Genomic DNA, 23,511 nt, shown 5'->3' on the forward strand with positions numbered 1-23,511 from the left:
TGAAAAATCTATGAAAGCAAATACCTTACAGTGTTTTGTTTGCAATGGCTGGAGAGATAGCAAAGCATTATGTGGCCTCTTTAATGCTAAATGAATGCAAAAATATAGATCAAAATCCCCAGGTCTCCGTGGAACAAAGAAATTCTTCCACATTTGAACTTTACCTTTGCCATTGCAGAGTAATGTTTAAAAAGCTCTGGCACTTAAAAAAAAAAAAAGAAACAACTATACCATTACTAGATCTGAAACATGCAAAATGTTTACCTGAATGAGTCCTCATGTGGCGTTTCAGCTTGTAGGTGTCCTTACTAGCATAACTACAGAGACAACACTGAAAAGGGCGTTCCCCGGTGTGAGAACGAATGTGACGCTTCAATTTACTTGCCTATTAAACAAATGTAAGTTGTAGAGTCTTAAATTAACCAGCATTATAAAATATTTCTATCAATTGGATTTTAACATATTTAATCAGAGCAGACTTCACACGCTAAAAATCAGGGAAAAGTCATGACTTTTATTTTCTGTTGCAGGCTGTTTCTTTATTCAACACCTGTGTATAAGATCCTAACGAACAGTAGTTTCCAGAGACATTCATATTTAACTTCTCTTTGCAAAGGGAGAACTGAAATCTATCTTCTCAATGTTATACATGATTATATTTTTATTTCTAAGGCAATATACAATAGAGTTTGCATCCTATTGCAAAAACACAAAGGCTAGAAAATTTTCTTTAGCTCAAGTAAAGTGAGATCCTTGACACATTAAATCCTTAATGTCGGATGGGATATCTGCATGAGGTACTTCAGAATTACAAGTCCTGAAGACCCCAAAATGCCAGCCCCAAGGGACAATGGCACATGACTGAGGAAGGTTTGCCTGAAAATTAAGCTGAGGTACCATGTGTTAGTGGTTTCTTGATAAGAACTAGCTTTTAAGTACAGGAAAATAAATTCTAATTTGATTAATTACATCTTCCAGACAATCAGTTAAAAGGCAAGCAATTGATCACTTTTTTGCCTGGTTGTTTTATCACCTTCTAGAGCACCTTCTAGAGCACCTTCTAGAGCATTCTCATTCACTTATTGCAGCCATTCTCTGCTTTTAGTAGGAAACAGAATGCAACCCACCATCCTGGGCTGCAGACACTAGAAAAGCCCACAGCGTCCTGCTCGTGGTCTCAGCAAGGCCACACTCGGCTCTGGTTCCGAACCACCCGACAGGCACGCGTGAGCCCGAAGAATGTTCAGGAACAAGAGAGGACTCAGAATGGAAAACAAGATGCAAACCAAAAAGGTCAGCCTAGAGTTGTAAAAAAGTGGATGTCTTCATGTCCTTTGGAAAGCAAAAGTAGTTTCTAAAATCACAGCACAGAGTGCCTGGGTAAAGCAGGGTGAAGGACCAGAGAGAGCTGTGCATGAACCCCCCGCTGGAGGCGGCTGGACGAAAGCTCTCAGAAGCGTGTCTGCACCAGGGTGTCCCCTGCTGGCCGTGGGCAGACGGACAGGGTGGGGGGGCTACACCCTCTTGGAGCAGACAGCTGGGGGGGGTGGCTTGGACACTGCAGAAGTGGGGATGGGGTCAGCAGTGGCAGAAACTACCCCCCAAGCTGCAGACTGTGGAAGCTCGGAGAGTCTCAGGAGGGCCTCAGAATTTTATGCCAGGATCTGGCGAGACACCAGCAAAAAGTTCATTCCAGGCTTAGGATTCTAAGATGGCTTTGTGCTTTGAAACCTTCCCTTTATAGTCTTATAATACAGTCACGACCTTTACCTCAGATGAGAAATAATTTTTAAAAATAGTAATGACAGGAAAAAAAATAGTGCAAAATTTCTGACCCTGCCTGTGAAATGCCCCGATTTATGAAACACAGTTGCATTATTACTATATTTAAACTTTAGCTCTCCCCTTTAACTTACTTCCATTTGAGTGTATTTTTTATCCCTTTCCAACTGGGCTCAAAAATAGGATCCAGGCTGCTTCCTAATAAACAGTGAACCTGTAAGTTCACTGTAAGTTTGTAGGAAATGGATGTCAGAAAGTAAGGTGTAGGGTTCTGCCATCCTTTCATTTAGAGCACTGCAAACCTGTTAGAAGGTATAAATAAAACGATCTAGTTGCAATGACCATGACACGTAACTGAAATTTGAAAAGGAGAGTCTCGCTGTAATTACGGGTGGAAAATGCTTGTGCTTTTCAAGCAAGTTGCTTTGTATCTGACCAAATGGCATTGAGGTAAACACAAAAAACTCGGCAAAAGTTCAGAACGCATCTGCGTTCTCCATCAGAGCAAATACACTTCGACTCTGGGAGGGAGCACTGCCTACAGGACTTAAGTGGAACTTTTCAACAAATCTGGGAACTACTTCCTGGACACAAGTAACCTTATTTGCGACCAGTACACCTTTATGTATTGCTTTCATTAAATGGTAATCAGAGGAAAAGAGAAATCCAATTTCCTGTTTTAAATTAAAAAAATAAGAGTATGTACTATTTCCTGTATCGATTTGTATGGCAATGTCTTTAGGAAAAAACGTTTTAGAGCAGATTCTAGCGTTAATATAACTTGATAGAACTTTTGCTGCAACAACTCATGAAGGCCTCACAAAGCTTGAGTAGAAGCGTGCACTTACTTCCACGCTAGCGTACTTGCACATGGGACACTTAAAGGGCTTCTCATGAGTGTGTTTGTAACGCCTGTGTCGCACGAGCTCTCCGCTGGTGACAAATGCCATGTCACAGTCGCCACACTTATATGGCCGTGTACCTGTAAAGACACATATTTTATGCTTTTAAAACAAGATTTAACCAAAATATTTCCTAGGAATTTATAACTTATAAATTACATTAAGTTTCAAAATGCTCTTGCAGTTAAGCACAGGTTCTTTAAACCACAAATACATTTGAGAAAATCTTTGCAACATTCAATGATTTTAAGCAAAACTGAAGTTTAAAACAGTAAGACATTCTTTTAGCGCACAACTCGGTGGACTCCCAGGCTACCTAAACCTTGCCATAAACCATTCAAGGAGAGGGCACTGCTCAGCTCTTTCACCTGTGTGGGTGTTGACATGATTTCGCAGCAGGGTGACGGTACGGAACGCTTTCAGACAGAGGTGGCACGTGTGCGGTTTTTCATTGGTGTGAGTTTTCATATGACGATTGAAACTTGAAACTCGAGAAGAGGTGAATACGCAGATATCACAATGGAAAGTTTGCTTTCCTCCTACAGGAAGACAACATAAAGTTCAATTTTTCTTTGGAAGAAACTGTTCAAATTCCATTTAAACCACAGAAAGTGACTTGTCACATCCCTTTTTAACCTAACATGGTAACTCAACAATAAAATACACTATCTCTACGTATGCGCTGATTTAAACAGTTTAAGACAAAATGCCCTTGGACAGCAAGCAACACGTTTTTGCTACCAAAACAATGGTCTATCTCAGTTTCCAGCCAAACGGACCATCTTTCCCACTGAAAACAAAGAATCAAAATGCCAGGGGAAAAGTGTTGTAAAGTTTTAGAAGGCCCTGGAGTTCACAGGAGACACAAGACAAGGCTTAGCTCTTGCCCAAAGTGGGGAGTCCAAGAAGACAGTCACCTCTAAAGATGGGGCCTTAACAGATATACACTCTCAGTACGACGGTGAACTGAAGATAACCCACCCCTGTCACCTGCACCCCTTGTCCCAGCCCCGGGACTGCAAGGAAAGCAGTATAGAATGGCATAATCACAAATAATAGCCACTAGCCACATATGGCTATTTAAACATGAATTTACAGTCATTAAATTAAACGCAATTAAAATTTAATCCCTCGGTTGCAAGTCACATTTCAACTGCCCCAAAGTCACATGTGGCTAGAGGCTACCAAACCTGACAGTCCTGATGTAGAGCATATCTACTGTCACGGGAAGTTTCATTGGATAGTGCTGGTCTAGAACCAGAGCAGGGGAAAATTCTCCCCTATGAAGTTGACTCCAAAGAAGGTTTGCAGCCCCAGTGAACCTTTCCCGGGTGGTTCTCAGGGTGGTTTTTCCAGAGCCTGGCAGAAGTCAATACAAATCATCCCTCAAAGAAGCCACCTTCACCCCAGGCTTTGAAGATAAACCTGCCCCCCGCCTCCAAAAAAAAAAAAAAAAGATTCACAATAAATAAAGGTGCCACAATCAAGAGCCGGCAGAAAACACAAACCGAAGAACCAGGCCTGCAAAGACTTCAGATTACAGAATGATCGAAAACAGAATGTAGCTTTGACATGAGCAAAAACAGGGGAGTAAGGAACTCCCACAGTCTCTGCCTCCATAAAAGCAGCAAAAAATCAGCAAAAACTATCAGAATCAACTTTTTCCAGCTCTGCAAACTAACCAAAGCTTGCAGCAACCAGGAGAATGCTTAACCAACAATAACAAACTGGCTGAATCTTGGTAAAAACTGAAGTTCGTGGCATTTTAACCTACCCTGGTCTCACCTTCCACTCCCCAGCTCAGTGGTAGCCTTGAAAATAGCAACCTACATCCCCAGTACTGGTACTGGTGGGAGCAGAACAGATCTCCTTTGCAAAAATCATCATTATTGGTTTGACCAGTCTGGAGGCCCCCTGGAAGTCCAGCTCGAAGCGCTTGCCTTTATCTCCCTAACCTGGAACTTGCTCAGTGCTAAAGCAGTTACCTGGTGGTTGGGGGGTGTTTGTTGAAACATTTACAGGCAGTGGATAACAGTTGGGGCAAACATCAGGCTAAGTGAAATCTTGGGAAGAAAGTCTGGGAATGAGAATGGGGAATAAGGGCTCTGAAAAGCTCTGACATAATCCTGGAAACCAAGAAGTCCCAGAGCTGTGTGTAAGCTCCGGAAAGCTCTGGAAAGCCCTAAGCTCTCACTCTGGCTGACTTTCAGGCTCTGCAGAAGCAGGAAGAGAAAGCTAGGGTGGAGTTGTCAACTGCCTGGCTGGGTGCTGAAGGCATGCCCCAATACCCACCCAGAGCCCATCTGCAGAGACTGGGGATTTCTTTTGGTTCCAGGTGTTTTAAGTAAATCTCTGCTCAATCATTAGCTGACCACTAAGCTAATGGGACAGAAACTTCTGCGGCCACACCTAACAAAGAGTACACACTTTACAAAATAAGTTCAGAAACGCCACCAAATGACCTAGGAAGGAGAGGACATAATAATATTTATCAAAAACTAATGAAGCATGCAAAACAACAACAACAACAACAAAAACAATCAAACATGGTCCCTACACACAATGGGAAAAAGCAAACAACAAAAACTGGGTCTGAGGAAACCCAGACACTGGACTTATTTCTACTAAACAAAGACGTTTAATCAGCTATTTTAAATACGTTCAACGAAACCCTGTCTAAAGAACTAAAGGAAACCATGAGAATGAGGCCTCACCAAACACAGAATTTCAACAGAGACAGACATTATAAAAAAAAGGACAAAATAGGATTCTGGATAAATGAAATTAAATAAATGAAATAAATAAACGAAAAGAAAAATTTACTAGAGGGGCTCAACAACAGATTTGAGCAGACTGAAGAAAGAATCAGTGAACTCGAAGGCATGTCAATTGAAAAGAAAGAAAAATGAATGAAGAAAAATGAACTGAGCAACATATTTATAATAGCGAAAATATGATGGACCCAAACGTCCATCAGCTGATGAATGGATAAACAAAATATGGTCTATCTGTTCAAGGGAATATTATTCAGCTTTAAAAAGGAATGAAATACCAACACATAGTACAGTGTGGATGAACCTTGAGAACATTATGCTCAAAGAAGGCAAACACAGAAGGCCACATATGGTATGTGTACGACTCCATTTACACAAAATGTCCAGAACAGGCAAATCTGTAGAGACAGAAAGAAGACTAGCTGTTGCCAGGGCCCGGGAGGGGGAAGTCGAGAGTGACAGCTTAATGAGTATGGAGTTTCTTTTTGAGGTGATGAAATGTTCTGGAATTAAACAGTGATGATGGTTGCACCACATTATACTATATTAAAAACAACTGAACCACAGAGAAATACATTGGAAGGGGCAAAAATGACAAATTTTATGTTATGGGAATTTCATCTTTAGAAATATGTTTATATATCATATAATACAAAGATATACAATAAATATTATATATTAACACAGCAGATATATAATAAATGTCAAGTGACTAAATACTCCAAGTAGAAGCGAAGACCATTAGCCTGAGATTTAAAAGAAAATCCAGTTACATGGCATTTACAGAAGACATAGCAACAGGATACAGAATGCATGGTATGCAGTGTGATTAGGTTAGAAATCAATAACATGAAAGTTAACTAGAAAAAAGCCCATGTGACTGGAAGGTAAGAAACACTTCCAAAAATCAAGAGTCAAAGTAGAAATCATAATAAAAATTTAAAAAGACACAGGAAATGATAAAATATTGTCAAATATCATGGGATGTAGATAAAGCACATTTAGAGAGAATTTTATTATCTTAAACACTTATACAAGACACGAAGAAAGGCTGAAAATTAAAGAGCCTGGTAAGTATCCAGCTTAAGAAATTAGAAAAAGAATGGCAGACTAAACTAAATGAAAGTACAGGGAAGGCAAATGTACAATACAGGAGACCCAAGCAGCCAGAAGGTGGTTCTTTTAAAAGATTAATAAAATTGACAATTCTCTGGCAATACTGACTGAGAAAGAAACAATTACAACAGAAAAACTATATGGACCTCACTTCCTCACAAAATTCAATTCCAGATGGAATAAAGATCTAACCATGAAAGGCAAAACGTTAAAGCTTTAGAATACAGTATAGAATCATATATTTATGACTTTGGGATAGGGTTAGATTTCTGAAATAAGATACCAGGGGGAAAAATGTGAATAAGAAAAGAAAATGTTGATAAATTCAACTACCATGAAATCAGAAATTTCTTTTTTTTAAATCAAAAGACACCATATGGAGTAACGAAAATGTTCAAAAATTTACTGTGGTGATGAATGCACAACTAAATGATGGTACTGTGAACTGTTTGTGCACTCTGGATGACTGTAGGGTATGGGACCATATCACAATAAAATTGAATTTTAAAAAAAGACACCATAAACAGTAAAAAGCAAAGCTATGCGCTGGGAAAAGCTATTTGCAACACAAATCACTAACAACAACAACAAAAAAGAATATGCAGAATACGTAATGAGCTCTTACAGACTGCTAAGTAAAAGACCACCAGCCTGGCAGAAAAATGGGCAAAAGACATGAACAGTCACATCCCAGAAGGGACCCCGACTTCGGTGGCAGGAGCCATCCATTCTGGAATGTGCTTTGTGCACGTGGTGACCAGCATATCCACTCCCAGGCACGGACGCACCCTCGACAAGCTCCTGCACGTGGGCTTCGGGAAAACCCGTGCAAAACCCAGAAGCAATCCAAACGTCCACCGACGGCGGAATGAATAAATTATAAAGAGAATGAAATACCATAGAGCAGTGGGAATAAAAGAAACTAAAGCCACTCACAGCAACATGGACGGCTTTTAGGGACTTGGCAGTGCATGGAGAAAGCAGTCAAACAAAACAGCAAATCAAACAAAATGTATTTAGATCAAGCATTGCGTTCAAACAAAGAAGACCAAGAGACTTGTGAACATAAAATCTGAGGGCAGAAGGGAAGGGAAGTGATTCAAAAGAAGGCACCTAGGGCATTTCAAAGGTAAAAGCAAATTCTTTTCTAGACTGAGTATGAGGTGCACTGAAGCATCATCTGCTGTATTATCCTTACACCTTAGGTATATTTTATTAGTATTTTGTAGCTACTTAACTTTTAATAAAATATTTAAAAAGATATGTGTACACTATCAAGTTACGCCAAGTGACACATGAAACTTATCTTTGGGTCACGTGACACATGAAACTTATCATTCGTAAACTCAGTACTTTCAAAAGGTATGTATGCATCCAAAAAGCAATTGTGTGCAACCTTTCTAAAGTGAGGCTGTGAAGACTCAGGGCATAAAACCACTTTGCAACCCAAGCACAGGGATAGTCAGATCCCCATGTCTTATATTACAAAATACCCATGAAACCCCACAAGCATTGTTTTAAGACAATATCAACGATGCAGAAATATGAAGTCAAATGGAATCAAAGAGCCCAGAAAAACTGCACACCAAAGGCCCTGCAGTGCCAGTGATTTGCTGGGTCTTTGCTGACTTCCTGGGACACCTTAACTGTGCTTGAAGAAGGAAGTCTTTTTGACAGATAAAGTTATAATAAAATGCTAAGAGCGGTTATACCTGGGAGGAGGGATTATGGAGGATTTTATTTTCTCCTTTCATTCACATTTTATGAGGCTTCTTTAGAGACCATGTTTTAATTAGCAAAATAAAATTAAACAAAAAGTACTTCCCTTTCCTTCTACACTCCTGAGTCTTGCAGTTTTCTCCAATAAATTTCTCTCCCAGAACTGAGTCATGCAAAAGCTGCAATGGAGGTCAGAGACGACCAGGTGGCCAAACAGACCCGACCCCGACAACCACTTTCCCAGGATCACCGAGTGCCCGCAAGCCCGTGGCCAGGCTTGTATAAGTCTCCCCAGGCCAAGGCTGAAGGGGAAACTAGCTTCGAGTGTGTACGTCGTTACATTGGTTAAATTGTTTGGGAAGTGTTTACTGACATGGTCATGTCTAAAACTCAGGATCTCAACATCCTTGGGAAAGGGACATTCTGCTGGCTTCGTCCCCGGCTTTACTGCATCTCAAACCAGGGGCCTGTCTTGCACGTGTGCAGCTAGCCACAGGGGAACAAAGTAAAAAAATGTAGGCGATTTGATCAAATTCCCAAAAGAGAAAAGCTCAAAATGCAAAAGCTGCAGGTGGGTCAGGCTGTGTAGGCAAAAAGTCATCTTGAGTCTAGATCTGGCTATTTGACTCCAGCTGCCAGGCACAGGGACACGGGTGGGCACCTAGTGCAGTCAGAAGTGTAAAAAAAATGAGCTAGAAATTGGCATTTTGGTGTGAAATCACTTGATTTAAATAAGCAGGAAACTAATATAAAAATACTTCAAAAATATATAAGCCAAAAAATCATTTCTGAGAGTCAAATTCCTCCGGCGGGCTGCTGGGCTGCCAACTGCTTTAATAAGCCTTTCGTACGGTTTCCAGGTCCTTTCTAATCCAGTCAACCTACCTCTCCAAGCACCCACCCCACACCCACCCACAGGAGAGCTGCTCACCCACCCTCATGTAGGAATCCACACACTTCCGGAGCGTCACACTGGCCCTCCATGGGCTCCTCGTCCTCCTTCCAGGCTACCTCTCCCAGAAGCGGTCTCCGCTGCCTCCTAAAGGAGTGACAGCTCCTTCTGTCCCGAAGTGCGGGGACTGAGCTTGTGCCTCGACTTACCAGGCCTGGGCCAGGGGACCTGATCACCCCCTGGGGAGGGTAGTAGGTACGGGCGTGAGTGCCCTCTGCAGCCCCCCCGAGCCTGAGGAGCGAGGTCAAGGCAGCTCCCTTTTCCTCACCCAAAATGCCACTGGCAGGGGAGGCTTGCCGGAGGAAACCGCCTTTCTCCCAACCGCCCTTTCCTCACTTCCTTATCTTACCCACTCACTCCCTGGTGCCAAGGCCACTCCTGCCACCGCCAGCGCGCATGCACCGTGGCCAAAACAACCCCCGCCCGCTGCAATGGCTCCTGCGTCCTCTCAGAACCAATCCTAGCCCCTCTTCCTTCAGTATTGCCATTTAAGGCTACTTCACCTCCTTTCCAGCCCTGCCCCTCTTACCAGCCTATATAACCTGTAATCACCCCAGAATAAATCTCTTTGGCGCATACTCCTACTGGATGAAGAGTGTTTTTGTCCTTATCGCCGCCCTCCATACCTTGCACGCCTCTCGCCGAGGACCCGGCCACGTCCTCCGCCTCGCCCTCGCCTCCGGGAAAGAGCCCCCGCCGCCGGTACCCTTTAAGCAGCCCCGAGAGCTGAGGGCTCGGCTACCGGCCGCCACTCCCCCTAGAAGCAGTAACCCCGACCACAACTGGTGCCCCGTGTGAGGAACGTCTCCACACAACAGTTTGGCAGGTCACCCGCTCGCCCGGACGCCTCTCCAGCTTCCCATTTCCTCGCCTGCAAGGTAAGGGCCGCCTCTCCCTCGCCGCTTCCGGAGCCGTGTGAGGTTCCTTGCTCCGAAGCCGCTCCTCCCTTCCCCCACGCTCTCTTCATCCAGTAGGAACTCCTCCCTTCCCCCACGCTCTCTTCGTCCTCTTGTATGCGCACTTCTATGACCCCCGTTCCTCCTAACACTCTCCCTCTTCCCCTCCATTACTTTGCTGTAGTTCTTTGTATCTTTATTTCCTCATTTGGTGCCGTGTGCCTCTTTGCAACCGCCCCCCCTGACTGCTCCCGTTGCCAAAGGGCACTGCTTTCTGCTCTCGCCGTCTCCTTCGGCCTCAAGGCCACAGTTTATCTCATTCTCTCTGCTCGGTAAACAACTCCTCCTCCTCCTCCCCGCCAGCCGGGCCGGCCCGGCTCGGGAACAACTCCCCCTCCTCTCCCCTCAGCTATGGGTAATCGTATATCTACATGTCAGGCACCTCAAGTTCGTGCTCTAGCGGGTCTCCTAGACACGCATCGCTGTAAAGTGTCTGTCCGGCAGCTGCAGATATACTGGGATCTCCTGCTGCCCTTTAACCCATGGCTCACCACTTGCCATCTTTGGGACCCTGTTACTTATGATCGCCTTATTGATCGAGTCACCAACGCCATGGAACATGAGAGCAAGCGTTTCCCTCCCGGCTTGCTCCCCACCTTAATAACCATCCGCTCCTGCCTTCAAGGCTCCCTCCCCCCTGATCGAGGCCCCGTTAAATCCAAGGAAGCCCTATCAACCCAGCCAACAGATTCAGATAGCGATACTAATTCAAATCATGACTCGGACACGGAGTCCTTAGTCGAGCAGATTAACAACGCGCTCGAGGTGACTCCCAAAAAGCAAAATAACACTGCGCCACGCCAAAATGGCGAACTTCCTCCTTCTTCTTCCATCGAGGGGAGGAAATGCTCCGGCGATGACATCAGCCCTAAGCTGGGCCGGAAACCGCATATGCTTTACCCTGCCCTTTCACAGGGCGGAGCTAGTCCACCATCTTGTGCCTTGGACCCCGCCCTTTCACAGGGCGGGGCTGATCCACCATCTTGTGTCTTAGCCACACCTACCGCGCCGCCATCTTGCGACGCTTGGGGCCTCCCACTCCCGCCTTCCCCTTCGGCGAGCTCCCCCTCGGAGCCGCTACCGGCAGCTGCCGCCGCTCCTCCCACCCTGCCGACTAACAACCCCTGGCTGCCTTCTACACCTCAAGGCAACCCTTGGGGCAACGCTCCCCCTACCCCCACTCCCGCGCCAAGCCCTCTGCAAGCGCGTCCTCCTTTCTCTCGTGCTTTTCGCTGTTTTCCTCTTAACCTTGCCCCCACCCCACAGAAGCCGTATGACTGGTATCCCATTGACTCAGATGCTATCAAGCAGCTTCGCAGGGCCGTCAAGGAGGACGGGTTAGGTAGCCCATATGCTTCCCAAATACTACAGGATCTCGCCATGAACTATTGCCTCCCCCAAGACTGGGCCTCGCTTGCCCGTTCAATTTTTAACCCCGGTCAGTTTGTTGACTGGCGTGCTCACTTCCAGGCAGAAGCAGCTAAGCAAAGTGAGCAAAATGCAGCCATTGGAGTCTATCATCCCCCCGAAGCCTATTTGGGCACTGGAGCGTTTCTAAATGCGTCTGCTTATATTAATGCACCTGCCACCTTTTGGCCTATTCTTTGGGGAATTGCCTTACGAGCATTTGCCAACTGCTCTGCCTGTCGGCCTAATAAATTCACCAAGCTCTTCCAGGAGCCGAGTAAGCCTTTCACCACCTTTGTCTCCAGAGTCGAAGAAACCTGCGCTCAAAAGGTAAGTGATCCCCAGACCCAATATTACATGTACCCATCCTCAAATCCTGGAAAATCGTACTGTAATTCCCCCAACGAGTACTACTGTGCATACTGGGGGTGTGAAACATTAGCCACTAATTGGAAGCCTCCTGTTCCTAATCATTACCTTACCTTAAAATGAACCCCTACAGGGTGCAAACTCCCTACTGTTAACTGGCTCGGCCAAGAAAGTAAGGGATCCTGCACACATCTTAATCTTACAGTGCAGCTCCCCACTGATCCCTCCTGGTTACTCGGTCAAACTTGAGGCTTCAAAATCTATGAGAAAGGAGCCGACCGAGGATCACTTATTCTTATAAAAAAGGAGGCTGTAAGCCAACCATGCCAAAATACTGCTTTAAAAACACCCTCTGGCATAGGTCCCAATAAAGTCATTAACCCCCTTTTTCCACAGCCCTCCAGCCGCACTTCAAGTACAAGCAGTGCATCCGGAAACCGCACCTCAGCTGCCAACAACGCATCGCCAACCCCACCACCCCAACCTTTTCTGCCCCCTTCTCGTTATTCCTCTCCCCTCCTTAGCCTCATCCAAGCCGCCTTTGCCTCAGTGAACTCCTCCAACCCCAATTTTACCTCCTCCTGCTGGCTCTGCCTCTCCACCTCTTCCTCACTGTACGAGCCCGTTGCCTCCAACCTCTCCTTTTCAGAAAGCACAGAAGACAGCCCCTCGGAATGCAGTTGGAATACCTCTGCCGTCCCCCTGACCTTTCATTCAGTCTCCTATACGGGAAAGTGCGTCCGCCCTCGCTCCAGTAACTCTCCCAACCTCACTGCCTGTGCCAGCTACTCATTTCCCAGCAGCTCGGCAAAATTTCTCATTCCTCATAACTCCTCCCAATGGCTCTGCTCCTCTACAGGACTTACCCCCTGTCTCAGCACGAATATCATCAGTGAATATAAAGAAACTTGCCTCCTAATTGTCCTTATCCCTAGGGTCTTATATCATAGCGAAGAAGACTTCTTCCTCCGTCTAGAAAGAACTGCAGCTCCTGCCCTTCTGCAAAAGCGAGAGCCCATCACCGTCCTTACAATTGCCTCCCTCCTAGGTCTTGCCGGCACTGGCACCGGAATCGCTGCACTAGCCAGTCAAGGCTCCGCCCTAACTCACCTCAGGGCGGCTGTTGACGAGGACATTTGTCACTTACAAAACGCTATTTACCATCTAAAAAATTCTGTCAATTCCCTCTCTGAAGTCGTGCTCCAAAACCGCCGAGGTCTTGACCTTCTCCTCCTCAAAGAAGGAGGCCTCTGCGCCGCCCTAGGAGAAGAGTGCTGTGTATATGCCAATTCCACAGGTCTCGTCGAGGACAGCCTAAAAAGGGTCCGAGAGGGACTAGAAAAGCGTAAAAGAGATCATGAAGCCACCAATTATTGGTCCAGTTTTTTCACTCTCATCCTCCCATACATCCTTCCTTTTCTTGGCCCCCTATTAATAATTATTCTAGCTCTCATCTTAGGACCCTGCCTCATCCGCAAAATTGTCCAGCTTGTAAGAAAACAAACGGATGCCATTTTTTCCTCGTTCGTGCAAATCCAGTATCAGCGACTCGCCACCTCTGACGCCCCCCACTCCAAGATGACAACCAACCCTCCGCGACCTCAACGCCACCGGTCAACCCGCCGACCGCGAGGCCCTTCTCAATCACCTGAACATCGCTCTCGCCTCGAGTTCCAGCTTCTCTGAACCCCTGAACTTTAAACCCCTGAACTTTAAACTCCTCACCTTCGCCCAGCCCGCTGCAGCGAAGCCATTGTCAAACGCCCGGGCACCACACCAACACTGAGCTCCAGCCTCGCTGAGCCACCGTCAACCCCTTTTTCCCTTCCCTTACCTCCCCCTTCCCTCACCCTTAGCGGACCTCTCCGGTAAAGCCTCTTCCTCTAATTAGAAAAGAAAGGGGAATTGCGGGGACTGAGCTTGTGCCTCGACTTACCAGGCCTGGGCCAGGGGACCTGATCACCCCCTGGGGAGGGTAGTAGGTACGGGCGTGAGTGCCCTCTGCAGCCCCCCCGAGCCTGAGGAGCGAGGTCAAGGCAGCTCCCTTTTCCTCACCCAAAATGCCACTGGCAGGGGAGGCTTGCCGGAGGAAACCGCCTTTCTCCCAACCGCCCTTTCCTCACTTCCTTATCTTACCCACTCACTCCCTGGTGCCAAGGCCACTCCTGCCACCGCCAGCGCGCATGCACCGTGGCCAAAACAACCCCCGCCCGCTGCAATGGCTCCTGCGTCCTCTCAGAACCAATCCTAGCCCCTCTTCCTTCAGTATTGCCATTTAAGGCTACTTCACCTCCTTTCCAGCCCTGCCCCTCTTACCAGCCTATATAACTTGTAATCACCCCTGAATAAATCTCTTTGGCGCATACTCCTACTGGATGAAGAGTGTTTTTGTCCTTATCGCCGCCCTCCACACCTTGCACGCCTCTCGCCGAGGACCCGGCCACGTCCTCCGCCTCGCCCTCGCCTCCGGGAAAGAGCCCCCGCCGCCGGTACCCTTTAAGCAGCCCCGAGAGCTGAGGGCTCGGCTACCGGCCGCCCCTCCCCCTAGAAGCAGTAACCCCGACCGCACCGAAGGAAGTCTCGCCTCTGTGAGGGGTCCCCCCCCATCACCCACACCCTCATGGGACTGTAAGCTGGAGGGCAGAGGCCAGGGCTCCAGCTCCTATTTTCCTGCATGATGCTTAGCAGGAGCGTTTTTATCATGCTTTTAAAACATTTGTGTGCAAAATGCAAAACCCATTCGGGTTTGATTCACGATGCAGAACATTGGTTTAAAATTTCTCTCATTTCCAGACATTCCGAAAGCAACTAAAAGTCAATCACTTACAACTTCAATTACCAGCTCCTTCCCAAAACTAGCAACGGGCTAGTTTTATGCAGTCTCTTACACAAGACGAACTAGCCTACCCTTTGCCTTTCTTTGAGTTTTTGCAGAGTTGGCTTTTTCGACATTTGCTTGATCGGAGGGAGGTTTATCTTCTTGTTTTCCCACATTTAAGTTTGAAACTGTCAGAACAATTTCATCTCTTCCTTCATCTCCCGGCTCCATCTCCACAACAAAGAGCTGCTCCTCTGTTTTTCCAGCAACTACTCCTTCAACCAACAGCTGGTCTTCCTTCTGACTTTTCTCAAGCTAATAAACAAAAATAAGTATTCAAACAAATGTAATACTATTAATAACAATTTGATTAAACTCTTTGCCTTGATGAAACCATTGACTCCATAACGAAAAACAAAGATTAAAGAAGTGCCCAATAGTGTATGCTGAAACCAAAATGCTGAAGCCAGAATTATTTAGTATCACCTTGTAGTATTCTAATTTAGTGTAATTTTTTTAATATCTTAAAAAAAAGTACAAAAGGTTTCCCAGGTTTTTCCTGGGAAGTACTTTTACTGCATTTAATTTTAAATTGCAAAGTAGTTTGTCCATACATACTACTGCACAAAGGATAACTTAAAAAAAAAACAACTTCATTTTCTCCACCATGTATGGGGTCCGCTTATTAAAACCAGCTCTACCTTTACGCATCCGGGGCTTGCAGCCAGGCTCTCCAGTAACTTGCTGTCTTCACTGGCTACCTCCTTGTTCTCCTCCAGAAGGTGAATCTGCATCACCTCCATCTCCTGCAGCGAAAACACCTCGTCCTGGATGCTGATGGTGACACACTGGTGCAGAGTGGACTGGGGCGCCTTGTCGAGCCACAGCAGCGAGGGCACCTCGCTGTTGGCCTGCGGCACCATCACCTCCAGCTCCTCCTGGTGCTGTGCCAGCCAGTCCATCTCCGGCAGCTCCACATCGTGGGAGGTGAACTGCACCGTCTGCAGGGTCACCATGTGCTTGTCACTCTCCTCTGCGGTGGCTGGCACCAGCTCCAGCTCTCCCGCCGGGATCCCGGCCTGGAAGGCCCCACTGGTACACCCGGCCTCCAACTCACTGGGGCTCGCACACGCCTTCACTCTACACTCTCCGTTCTCCTCCTTGTCCTCCCCCTCCTCCTCCTCTAAGACTTTCACCGGCATCAACTCCAGTTCTTTGATTTTGGTGAACTGCTCATAAGGGATGGAGAGCTCCGCAGCAGCCATTATGACTCGGCCTGTTTGGGAAAGAAACAGTCTACATACGGCACGTGGGGTTTCGGCCCAGCAGGCTTTGGGTCTGATCGAGGCCTAGCAAGGTTGTGGCCTCCAAAGGCTTTGGGCCTCTTAGGGGTCAGAACTAAGTAGACCCAGCCTAGGCCTAGGAGGGGTTGAGCCTATGCAGGATTTAGGCTAAAGCAGGCTTTTGTCCAAAGGATTCTAGAACTAACAGGTTTGGGCCCTAGCAGGCTTTCTGCAAATGCACATTTTAGGCCTAGAAGGTTGGGCCTGAGCAGACTTTCAGCTAATGCGCGTTCTAGGCCTGGAAGGTTGGGTTTGAGTAGGCTTTCACCAAATGCACATTTGAGGCATGGAAAGTTTGGGCGTAAGCTTTTTTAGCAAATGCACAGTTCTAGACAGCAACTTTTGAGCCCGACAAGCTTTGGGCCTACTACCCTTTAGCCGGGATAGACTTGGCGAGCATCCCCCATCCTGGGGCTGGGCAGTGCCCCCACTCTCCCGGGCCCTCCCCGGCCCAGCCCCCCACGCCACCTGCCCGCCTTTCCCGTCCGCCCCACCGCCCGCCCACGCTCCACAGCCAGGCTCACGAGCGAGGCGGCCGAGTCTGCCCGGGGCGGGCCCTCACCGCGGGAGGCGTGGCCTGGCGCCGGCCCGCCCCGTCCTGCGTGGGCTCCGCCTCGCGCCACAGCGGGCCGCGTGCTGCAGCCCACTGTCCCGCGACTGCAGCGCGAGGGGGAAGGCAGCAGTGCGCAGGCGCAGCGGCAGGAACGGTGGGGGGAGGGTGGCGTGTGAGGGGCGGGGCCAGGGCCGGGTTGGGGGGACTGCAAGGGAAGGGGGCGAGACCTGAAGGGGGCGCTGCGAGACGCGGGGGTGGGGGGAGGGAGGTGGAAGGAACCAGTGGGGGGCGCTAAGAGACGGCGCATTAAGGCGAGGAAGTGGCGGGGAAAGGAGGCTCCTGAAGGGGGCGCTGAGAGGGAGGGCTGTGGGAGGATGGGGAAGGCGGGGGAAGGAGCGACCCCAAGAGGGCGCTGGGACACCTAAGATTGGGTAGATGGACATGGGGGGCGAGGGGAGTGAAAGGGGGAGAAGAGTCCAGAAAGGGACTCCAGAGACGGGGTGGGAGGGGATGGACGAAGGGGGCAGAGGAGGAGGGAGGAGGGACGCTGAAGGTCCCGCTGAAGGGGGGGTGCGGTTCCTGAGACCTGAGGGGAGGGGATAGATAAAACTGGGCGGGGGGGAGAAGACATGGAGGGAGAGGGGAATATGGCAGCCTGATGGAGAGCAGAAGGAAGGCTGAGAAATGGGGGGTGGGGGTTAGTGAAAGACAAAGGAGTAAGAGAAGTTGAGTGGGAAATGGGAGAACTCTGAGGGCAGATGCGCCTTCGGGGGAAGCTGGAGGTGTGAGGAGATATCCTTCCGGGAGCCAGAAACCCTGAGGGTGCAAAGGGAGCCTCAGGGAAACATGGAGGGGAGAGGGGTGCAAGCAGGAAAGGGGGGGGGGGACGCTGACAGGGAGGCCCGAAGGAAGAAAGTGGTGGTGGGGGCTGTTGTTGAGCAGAGAAAGGGCCGGCCTGGGAAGATGGGGGAGAGAAGGGAAGGAAGCGCTGAGGCGGCTGACGGAGGGAGGGGCGGGACCACCAGAAAGCCCTCATTCTTTTCCAGCTCTTTAGACTTTATAGACTTTTTTTCCAAAAACATCTAAGTCCGTTGGGAGCGTGAGGGACATGAAGAGCAAAGGAGAAAGAGATAGTGAAGAGAAGAGGGCATGGGGAAGAGTTAACTCAAAGGAGAAAGCGGTCTTGGGGAAGAGGCCGAGACAGGCCTCTAAAGCGGGTGGAGCCCGGAGGAAGGATGGAAGATGAGTGGCTTGTTTGGCCCTTGTTTAAGCACAAGTGGTGACCAAGAGCTTTCTCCCATCCCCAGCCAGGGAACGTTCTATGTCTGTGAGAGGCTTTCTGTGTGTCAGCCTTTCTCCACAGCCCCTTGTAGCTCTCTGTTTTTATTCACAGTCCCGCACATAGTAAGTCCTCAAATAGTTATTTTTTTCATTTTTAGTAGTACAAAACATAGCACTGAATTCAGTAAGAAACCTTGTGTACCAGTGGTAATGCTTTCGTTAGTTAGATTCTTGGATCACTATTTTCACATTCAGTCTGAGGTTTCTTTTACAGTATATGTACTGTATGGAGAAGATAAATATTTGAAGGTCACTGGAAAAATAGTGTGTTATAATAACTTCTTTTAAATCATTTAAATGAGTTTTTCTGCTTGAGCAATCACCACCTATTTAGTGCCTTTTTGGGTAATCTCGCGTTATTGCTGTAACACTCATGCAACTAGAAAGTTTTGTTGGTGTTTATATTAGAAATTCGTGTTTAGAAAATTTCAAATTCCAATTAAATAAACGTTTTTTAAAGGGGATATAAGGCCTGTGAGAAGAGGGATGTGGAAAGGGGGAGAAGGAAGGATTGGGGAGCAGGAGGAGCTGCGGCCTTGAGGGGAGAGGGTGACCGGCGGAGGGGCTCAAAGGGCAAGGCGGAGACAAGCAGGAGCCACAGTCCACAGTTTTATGAACTTTGCTCCTGAAGTGGGAAGTTGCACCCAAGATTAACCTTGTTTACTTGTCTGAGACTTTCCCCTTGGAGTCATTGCAGGAAACCCCCTGGCACTGTGGAGGGGAGCCTCTTCCAGAAGGTAGAGGTTGGGGGGATCCCCCAAACGGTTGTCCTCCTTTGAATTGTGCCCAGGCGGCCTTGCTGGCCATGTGGAAGGAAAGTGTCCACCTGCAGGTGGGGGGTGGCTGGCGTTGAAGCAGGTTCTGAGCCAGGCTGCCATCCTGGGCCATGCCAGTGGATGGGTTGGAAAGATCCGAGGGCAATATTTGGAGCCCAGCTGTAGGCCAAACCTAGTACAGAGGCAGTGGGCTCATCTCTGGCAGTCTGTGGAAGAATCTAGAAGGCCTGGTCACAGCAGGGCCGGCTTTTCGGGCTTGCAGCTGGCCACAGGATTGCAGTGCCGCCTGAGCTGTGTCCGTTCCTCGTTCTTCTGGGCTTTGGGACTTAAACTGACCTTACAGGAGGCTGTTGGCCTCCCTGTGTTCTTAATAATCCAGAGATGCTGGATTTCCTGCTAATAGGCAGGTGGATCTTGGGGGAGTATGTAGAAGAAAAAAAGCTGTAACCCCATTTGTACCCCAAGAGTGTGGGGCAGTGCCTACCAGTTGAACTTTTAGCCCCTGCTTTTTAGGGGATCTGGATAGAGTGTAATGGAAGTTACTTGGATTTAGTGTAGCATGAAATGAGCAATTAACTCCTGCACCAAAGACTTGTTGTCAAATCATGTCAAACCCATTAACCGTTAACCCTTCTTCTTTACTGCCTCTGTAATGTACATAAAGGGTGTTGCATTTTTCTGTCCTCCAGTCTTACATAAATGAATGTCAGGATGGCTTGTCTTCGGTTGCTCCGCAGTGATATTTACCTGAACAGTTAAATGCTGGGTCTCCAACCTCATAACTTTAGGAAGCCTTTCAGGAACTCTTTGCTTCATCCAGTAGTCGTCCATTCATGCAGTAGGTGTTTATGATTAACTCTGATCTCTACATTGTTGGGAAATGGAATGTGCAGAGGGTTTTTCTGAAGTGTAATCTGGAGTCCAGAATTTCTGACTTTGACACTGAATGTGCCATTTCCCAAGATGGATGAAGGGCCTTTTCCTGCGCTAATAGAAAGAGAATTTAACACGTAATAGGCTGGGGTGGGAGCTCTGATGAAGATATGTCAGTACTACCCCACCTGCACACGGTACTATAATCCGCTCAATTCTAAGGAAAAAGAACTGGAAAGTTAGTTACTATATTGTTAATTATTAGAATTGGAGAGTAGACACCAAGTTTTTCTTTTGCATGGGTGTTTTTGTATTTATTTATTATTATTCTGGCCCCTGACTGGTAACTGGTATGTCAACTGATTTTTAATCTATTCTTACATGATAAATTTGGCTCCTCAAAGTGTTATAAAGATAATTTGTACTGAAAAGTCCATAAACAGCCTAGCTCTTTTGCCTGTGATGTTATTGCGATCGCCTGATTTCAACCAATGGGCTGCAAAGGAGTGTCCATTTTGGAACATGTCAGTTAACCTGTTGGGAAAACATTGTTTTGCTATAGATCAGTGTACTGTGAACTTTGGTTTGAACACAGAGAGAATGGACTCTCATTAGAGTACTTCAGCAGTGCTCATGGATTTCGAGGCCACAGGGGTGAGGTGTATTTGGGGACAAATGAGGCACAGGAGAGAATTCTTAAACTGGAGAGTTTGCAAGGAGGGAAGAGGCAGAGTATGGGAATTTGACTCTCATGATATGTGTCTTCTGGAATGTTCCATAGCTTTATCGTTATAACCTCTTCCTTGTCCTGCTTATACATGAAGAAACATTTGGAAATAAACAAGAAACTTAAATTAATTAAATGGAAACAAATAAGTTTAAATTAACTAAGTGGAGTCTGAAAATAAGCATCTTGGGGGGAAAAAAATTGGAAGGGTGTGTTCCAACCCATGAATGGAAGTAAATTTGGGAGATGGAGTGTTGAAGGGGCAAATGGGATGGACTCTTACCCTTTGCATACGTCCTTTAAACAGTGCAATTATGAGTGTCATACTTTTTTGTTTTGGGGGAAAAAGTTAGGAGGATCAAAAATTTAAAGTCTAAGAAGTTAGTCATTGTATGTATCCTTGCTTGTCTTTACAGCCCAAGCTTCTAACTGCTGTTGGACATCAGGAGGCAGAATACCATGGTAGTAAAAGTGGTATTCAGCTCACCAGCTGTGTGGCCTTTAGCAAGTCACTCACCGTCTCTGAACCTCTGTTTTCCTGTTTGTAGACTGAGCGTAAGTACCTGCCTAATTTCATTATACATGACTATATATATATATATATATATATATATATATATATATATGGTATATGTGTGAGAATAAATGGAATAATTCATGCCAAGAGCTTAAAAATAACAGTGCTTGGGATATAGTAGATGTGAAGTACTTGTTAGCTATTTTATTATTTTTGTCATTCATTTATGCAACAGATGTTATTTATTATAAAATTATTCAGGTGTCATTGGAATTCTACAAGTCTTTCAATCTTTACTTTTTAGATTTCTTTTGCCAGTTGTAAAATGAAATCTTCCTTTTAAAAAATGACATCCCTAAGTCTTCTGGCTTAGAACAAGGTGCTGTAATCTTATATTTTTCAAGTAGATTTAGCATTAGGAAAAGGGCTAAATTTGGCGGCATCATTAAATCACACCCAATTAGAAGCTAATGAGAGGCTGTTAATTCTAGTATAAAAACCTGAAGTGGTATAGGTACTTGACAATGTACAGTATTGAGGACAGTTCGGGGATGTCCTGCTTTTTGCAGAAGCTGCTCCATTCTTGCTCGTCAAGGCCACCGGTAACCCCCACATTGCTGGATACTTTTGTTCTCAGTGCTCGCCTTAGTCCACTAGTCAGGGGCTTTGATGCTGTTGGTCACTCACTCCTCTTTCAGGTCTCTTTTCGCTTGCCTGGTGGGCTGAGTGATGGCCCCCAAAGATGTCCACACCCTAATCCCAGGAACCTGTGAATATGTTACCTTCTGTGGCAAAAGGGACTTTGCAGTTGGGGTTAAGGTAAGGACCTTGAGATGGGGAGAGGATCCTGGATTATCTGGAGGGGCCCAGTGTAACGACCAACACCTTTGTGGCAAAGGTCAGTGTCAGAAGAAGGCACTGTGATGACTGAAGAAGAGAAAATGAGATTGAAGATGCTGTGCCACTGGCTTTGAAGATGGAGGAGGGAACCAGGAGCCAGGGAATGCAGGTGGCTTCCAGCAGCTGGAAAAGGCAGGGAAACGGATTCTCCCCTAGGACTCCAGAAGGAAGACAGCCCCGCTGACTGGTTTTAGACATCTGACTTTGAGAAATGTAACAGAATTCATTTGTTTGTTTTAAGGCACTCAGTTTGTGGTTTTTTGTTACAGCAGCTGTAGGAAATGAATACAGCTCATAATTCACATGTCTGGTTCTTCTTCCTCCCTGGCTATACAGGTTGGTCTCCTGCTCTGCACTGTTCTTCCTCCTCTTTCTGACTTGCAACAAGAGTTGGGAGGGAGGTCCTTCTGCCTTGGTGATCTCATCCCATCTCAAGGCTTTCAGTGTGCTATGGGTGCACTATGGCTCCCAAACGTACATCTCCAGACACAGTTCTCCCCTTGACTCCAGGCTCTCTTACTCACCTGCCTACTACCTGTCACTGTCAAGACATCCACTGGGTAAACATCCTGAGTAGGACTCTTGACTTTTCCCCAGTCCTGCTCCACCTACAGTTTTCCCATCACGGTTAATGTGGATCCTTCCAGAGGCTCTGGTCCAATATCTAGCAGTATGCTCTCTCTCTCCCAACTGCATTCATGCCTTCAGTAAATCCTATTAGCTCTACTTGAAAATGTCTGCTGAATCTGACCACGTCTGCCTCCCATGCTCCCCACCCTGATCCAAGTCACCTCTGCCCAAAACACCTCCATGCCCCATGCAGAGCCCCCACAATGGCCCTGAGGCACTACGAGAGTGAGGGTGCCCCCACCCTCCTTTCTCCTCTCAGAGTCTCACCTCTCACCCTTCTCACCCTGCCCTAGCACAGGGCTCCTGTTGTTCCTCAGACACCCCAGGCAAGCTGGTGACCCAGGGACTTTGCACTTGACATTCCTAGTCATGGAATGTTCTTGTTCCACATAGTAGCACGGCTTGTTCCTCCCCCTCCTGCAAATCTTTATTCAACTGCCCCCTCTCTGAGGCCTTGTCCAACTTCCCTGTTTAAAATTGTGCCCTTCATTTCCCTATCAGCTTGATTTTTTTCTCAGCATTTAAAAATTGCTGGCATCTCCACCAAAAATTGAAGACTCATGGTCTTCTAATGTTAAATGTAACTAAACTAGATGCTTCCCTAGGGCAAGGATTCTTTCTGTTTTGCTTCCTGCTGTTTGTTCTCCCTTTGCCCAGTACGTAGATCAATGTGGCACACATGAGGCACTCAGCACATCTACTGAGTGAACAAATCTGAACAAATAGTTGGGCAATAAATTTATGCAACAGTTTTACCTGAGTATAAGAGCTGAGTGTCCAAAATAAATGTAATGGGCCCAGTTTATAAATAAGTTATTTATCTATATTAGCTAAACATAATAAGCATCCAACATTTCCTTAATGTCTTGATTTGTAGAAATTATAAAGGCTTTATACCATAGCAAAGTAATATAAAATATAATCCCCAACTGAAGGTGGAAACATATTCATGGTTTAAGCTTTACTGCCAAAAGTCCCTCTGGCTTTTTATTGATACATGTTCCAAGATTAAGATTCAGAATTACCACTCTGGAGAAGGGAAAAATCAATGTTCAT

The 23,511-nt window shown here is 46.8% G+C and overlaps 1 protein-coding gene and 1 long non-coding RNA gene across 9 annotated transcripts in view; one reads left to right on the plus strand and one right to left on the minus strand.

Moving 5' to 3' along the window:
- Positions 1-16,060, minus strand: part of CTCFL (CCCTC-binding factor like) — a 37,676-nt gene extending 21,616 nt beyond the window's left edge. For 4 of the 7 annotated variants that reach the window (XM_037812204.1, XM_037812206.1, XM_037812201.1 and 1 more), the window contains exons 1-5: positions 15,497-16,060; positions 14,885-15,110; positions 3,053-3,223; positions 2,631-2,764; positions 265-385 (exon numbers count right to left, since the gene is read on the minus strand). In XM_037812204.1, coding sequence (XP_037668132.1) covers positions 265-385; positions 2,631-2,764; positions 3,053-3,223; positions 14,885-15,110; positions 15,497-16,060 — 1,216 coding nt within the window. Of the gene's footprint in view, positions 1-264; positions 386-2,630; positions 2,765-3,052; positions 3,224-14,876; positions 15,111-15,496 lie in introns of all 7 variants that reach the window. The other 3 variants (XM_037812205.1, XM_037812203.1, XM_037812202.1) reach the window with 3 other exon arrangements.
- A 4,193-nt stretch (positions 16,061-20,253) lies between these two features.
- Positions 20,254-23,281, plus strand: LOC119515694. Of its 2 annotated transcripts, none has more exons than XR_005213122.1 (3): positions 20,254-20,335; positions 20,825-20,963; positions 21,624-23,281. It is a non-coding gene; the product is annotated as an uncharacterized LOC119515694 (long non-coding RNA). The 2 variants fall into 2 exon arrangements; XR_005213123.1 differs by lacking the exon at positions 20,254-20,335 and adding an exon at positions 20,390-20,413.
- The last annotated feature ends 230 nt before the right edge of the window (positions 23,282-23,511 follow it).

This window comes from Choloepus didactylus, chromosome 19, assembly GCF_015220235.1.
Source record: "Choloepus didactylus isolate mChoDid1 chromosome 19, mChoDid1.pri, whole genome shotgun sequence".
In the NCBI taxonomy this organism is placed as follows: Eukaryota; Metazoa; Chordata; class Mammalia; order Pilosa; family Megalonychidae; genus Choloepus; species Choloepus didactylus.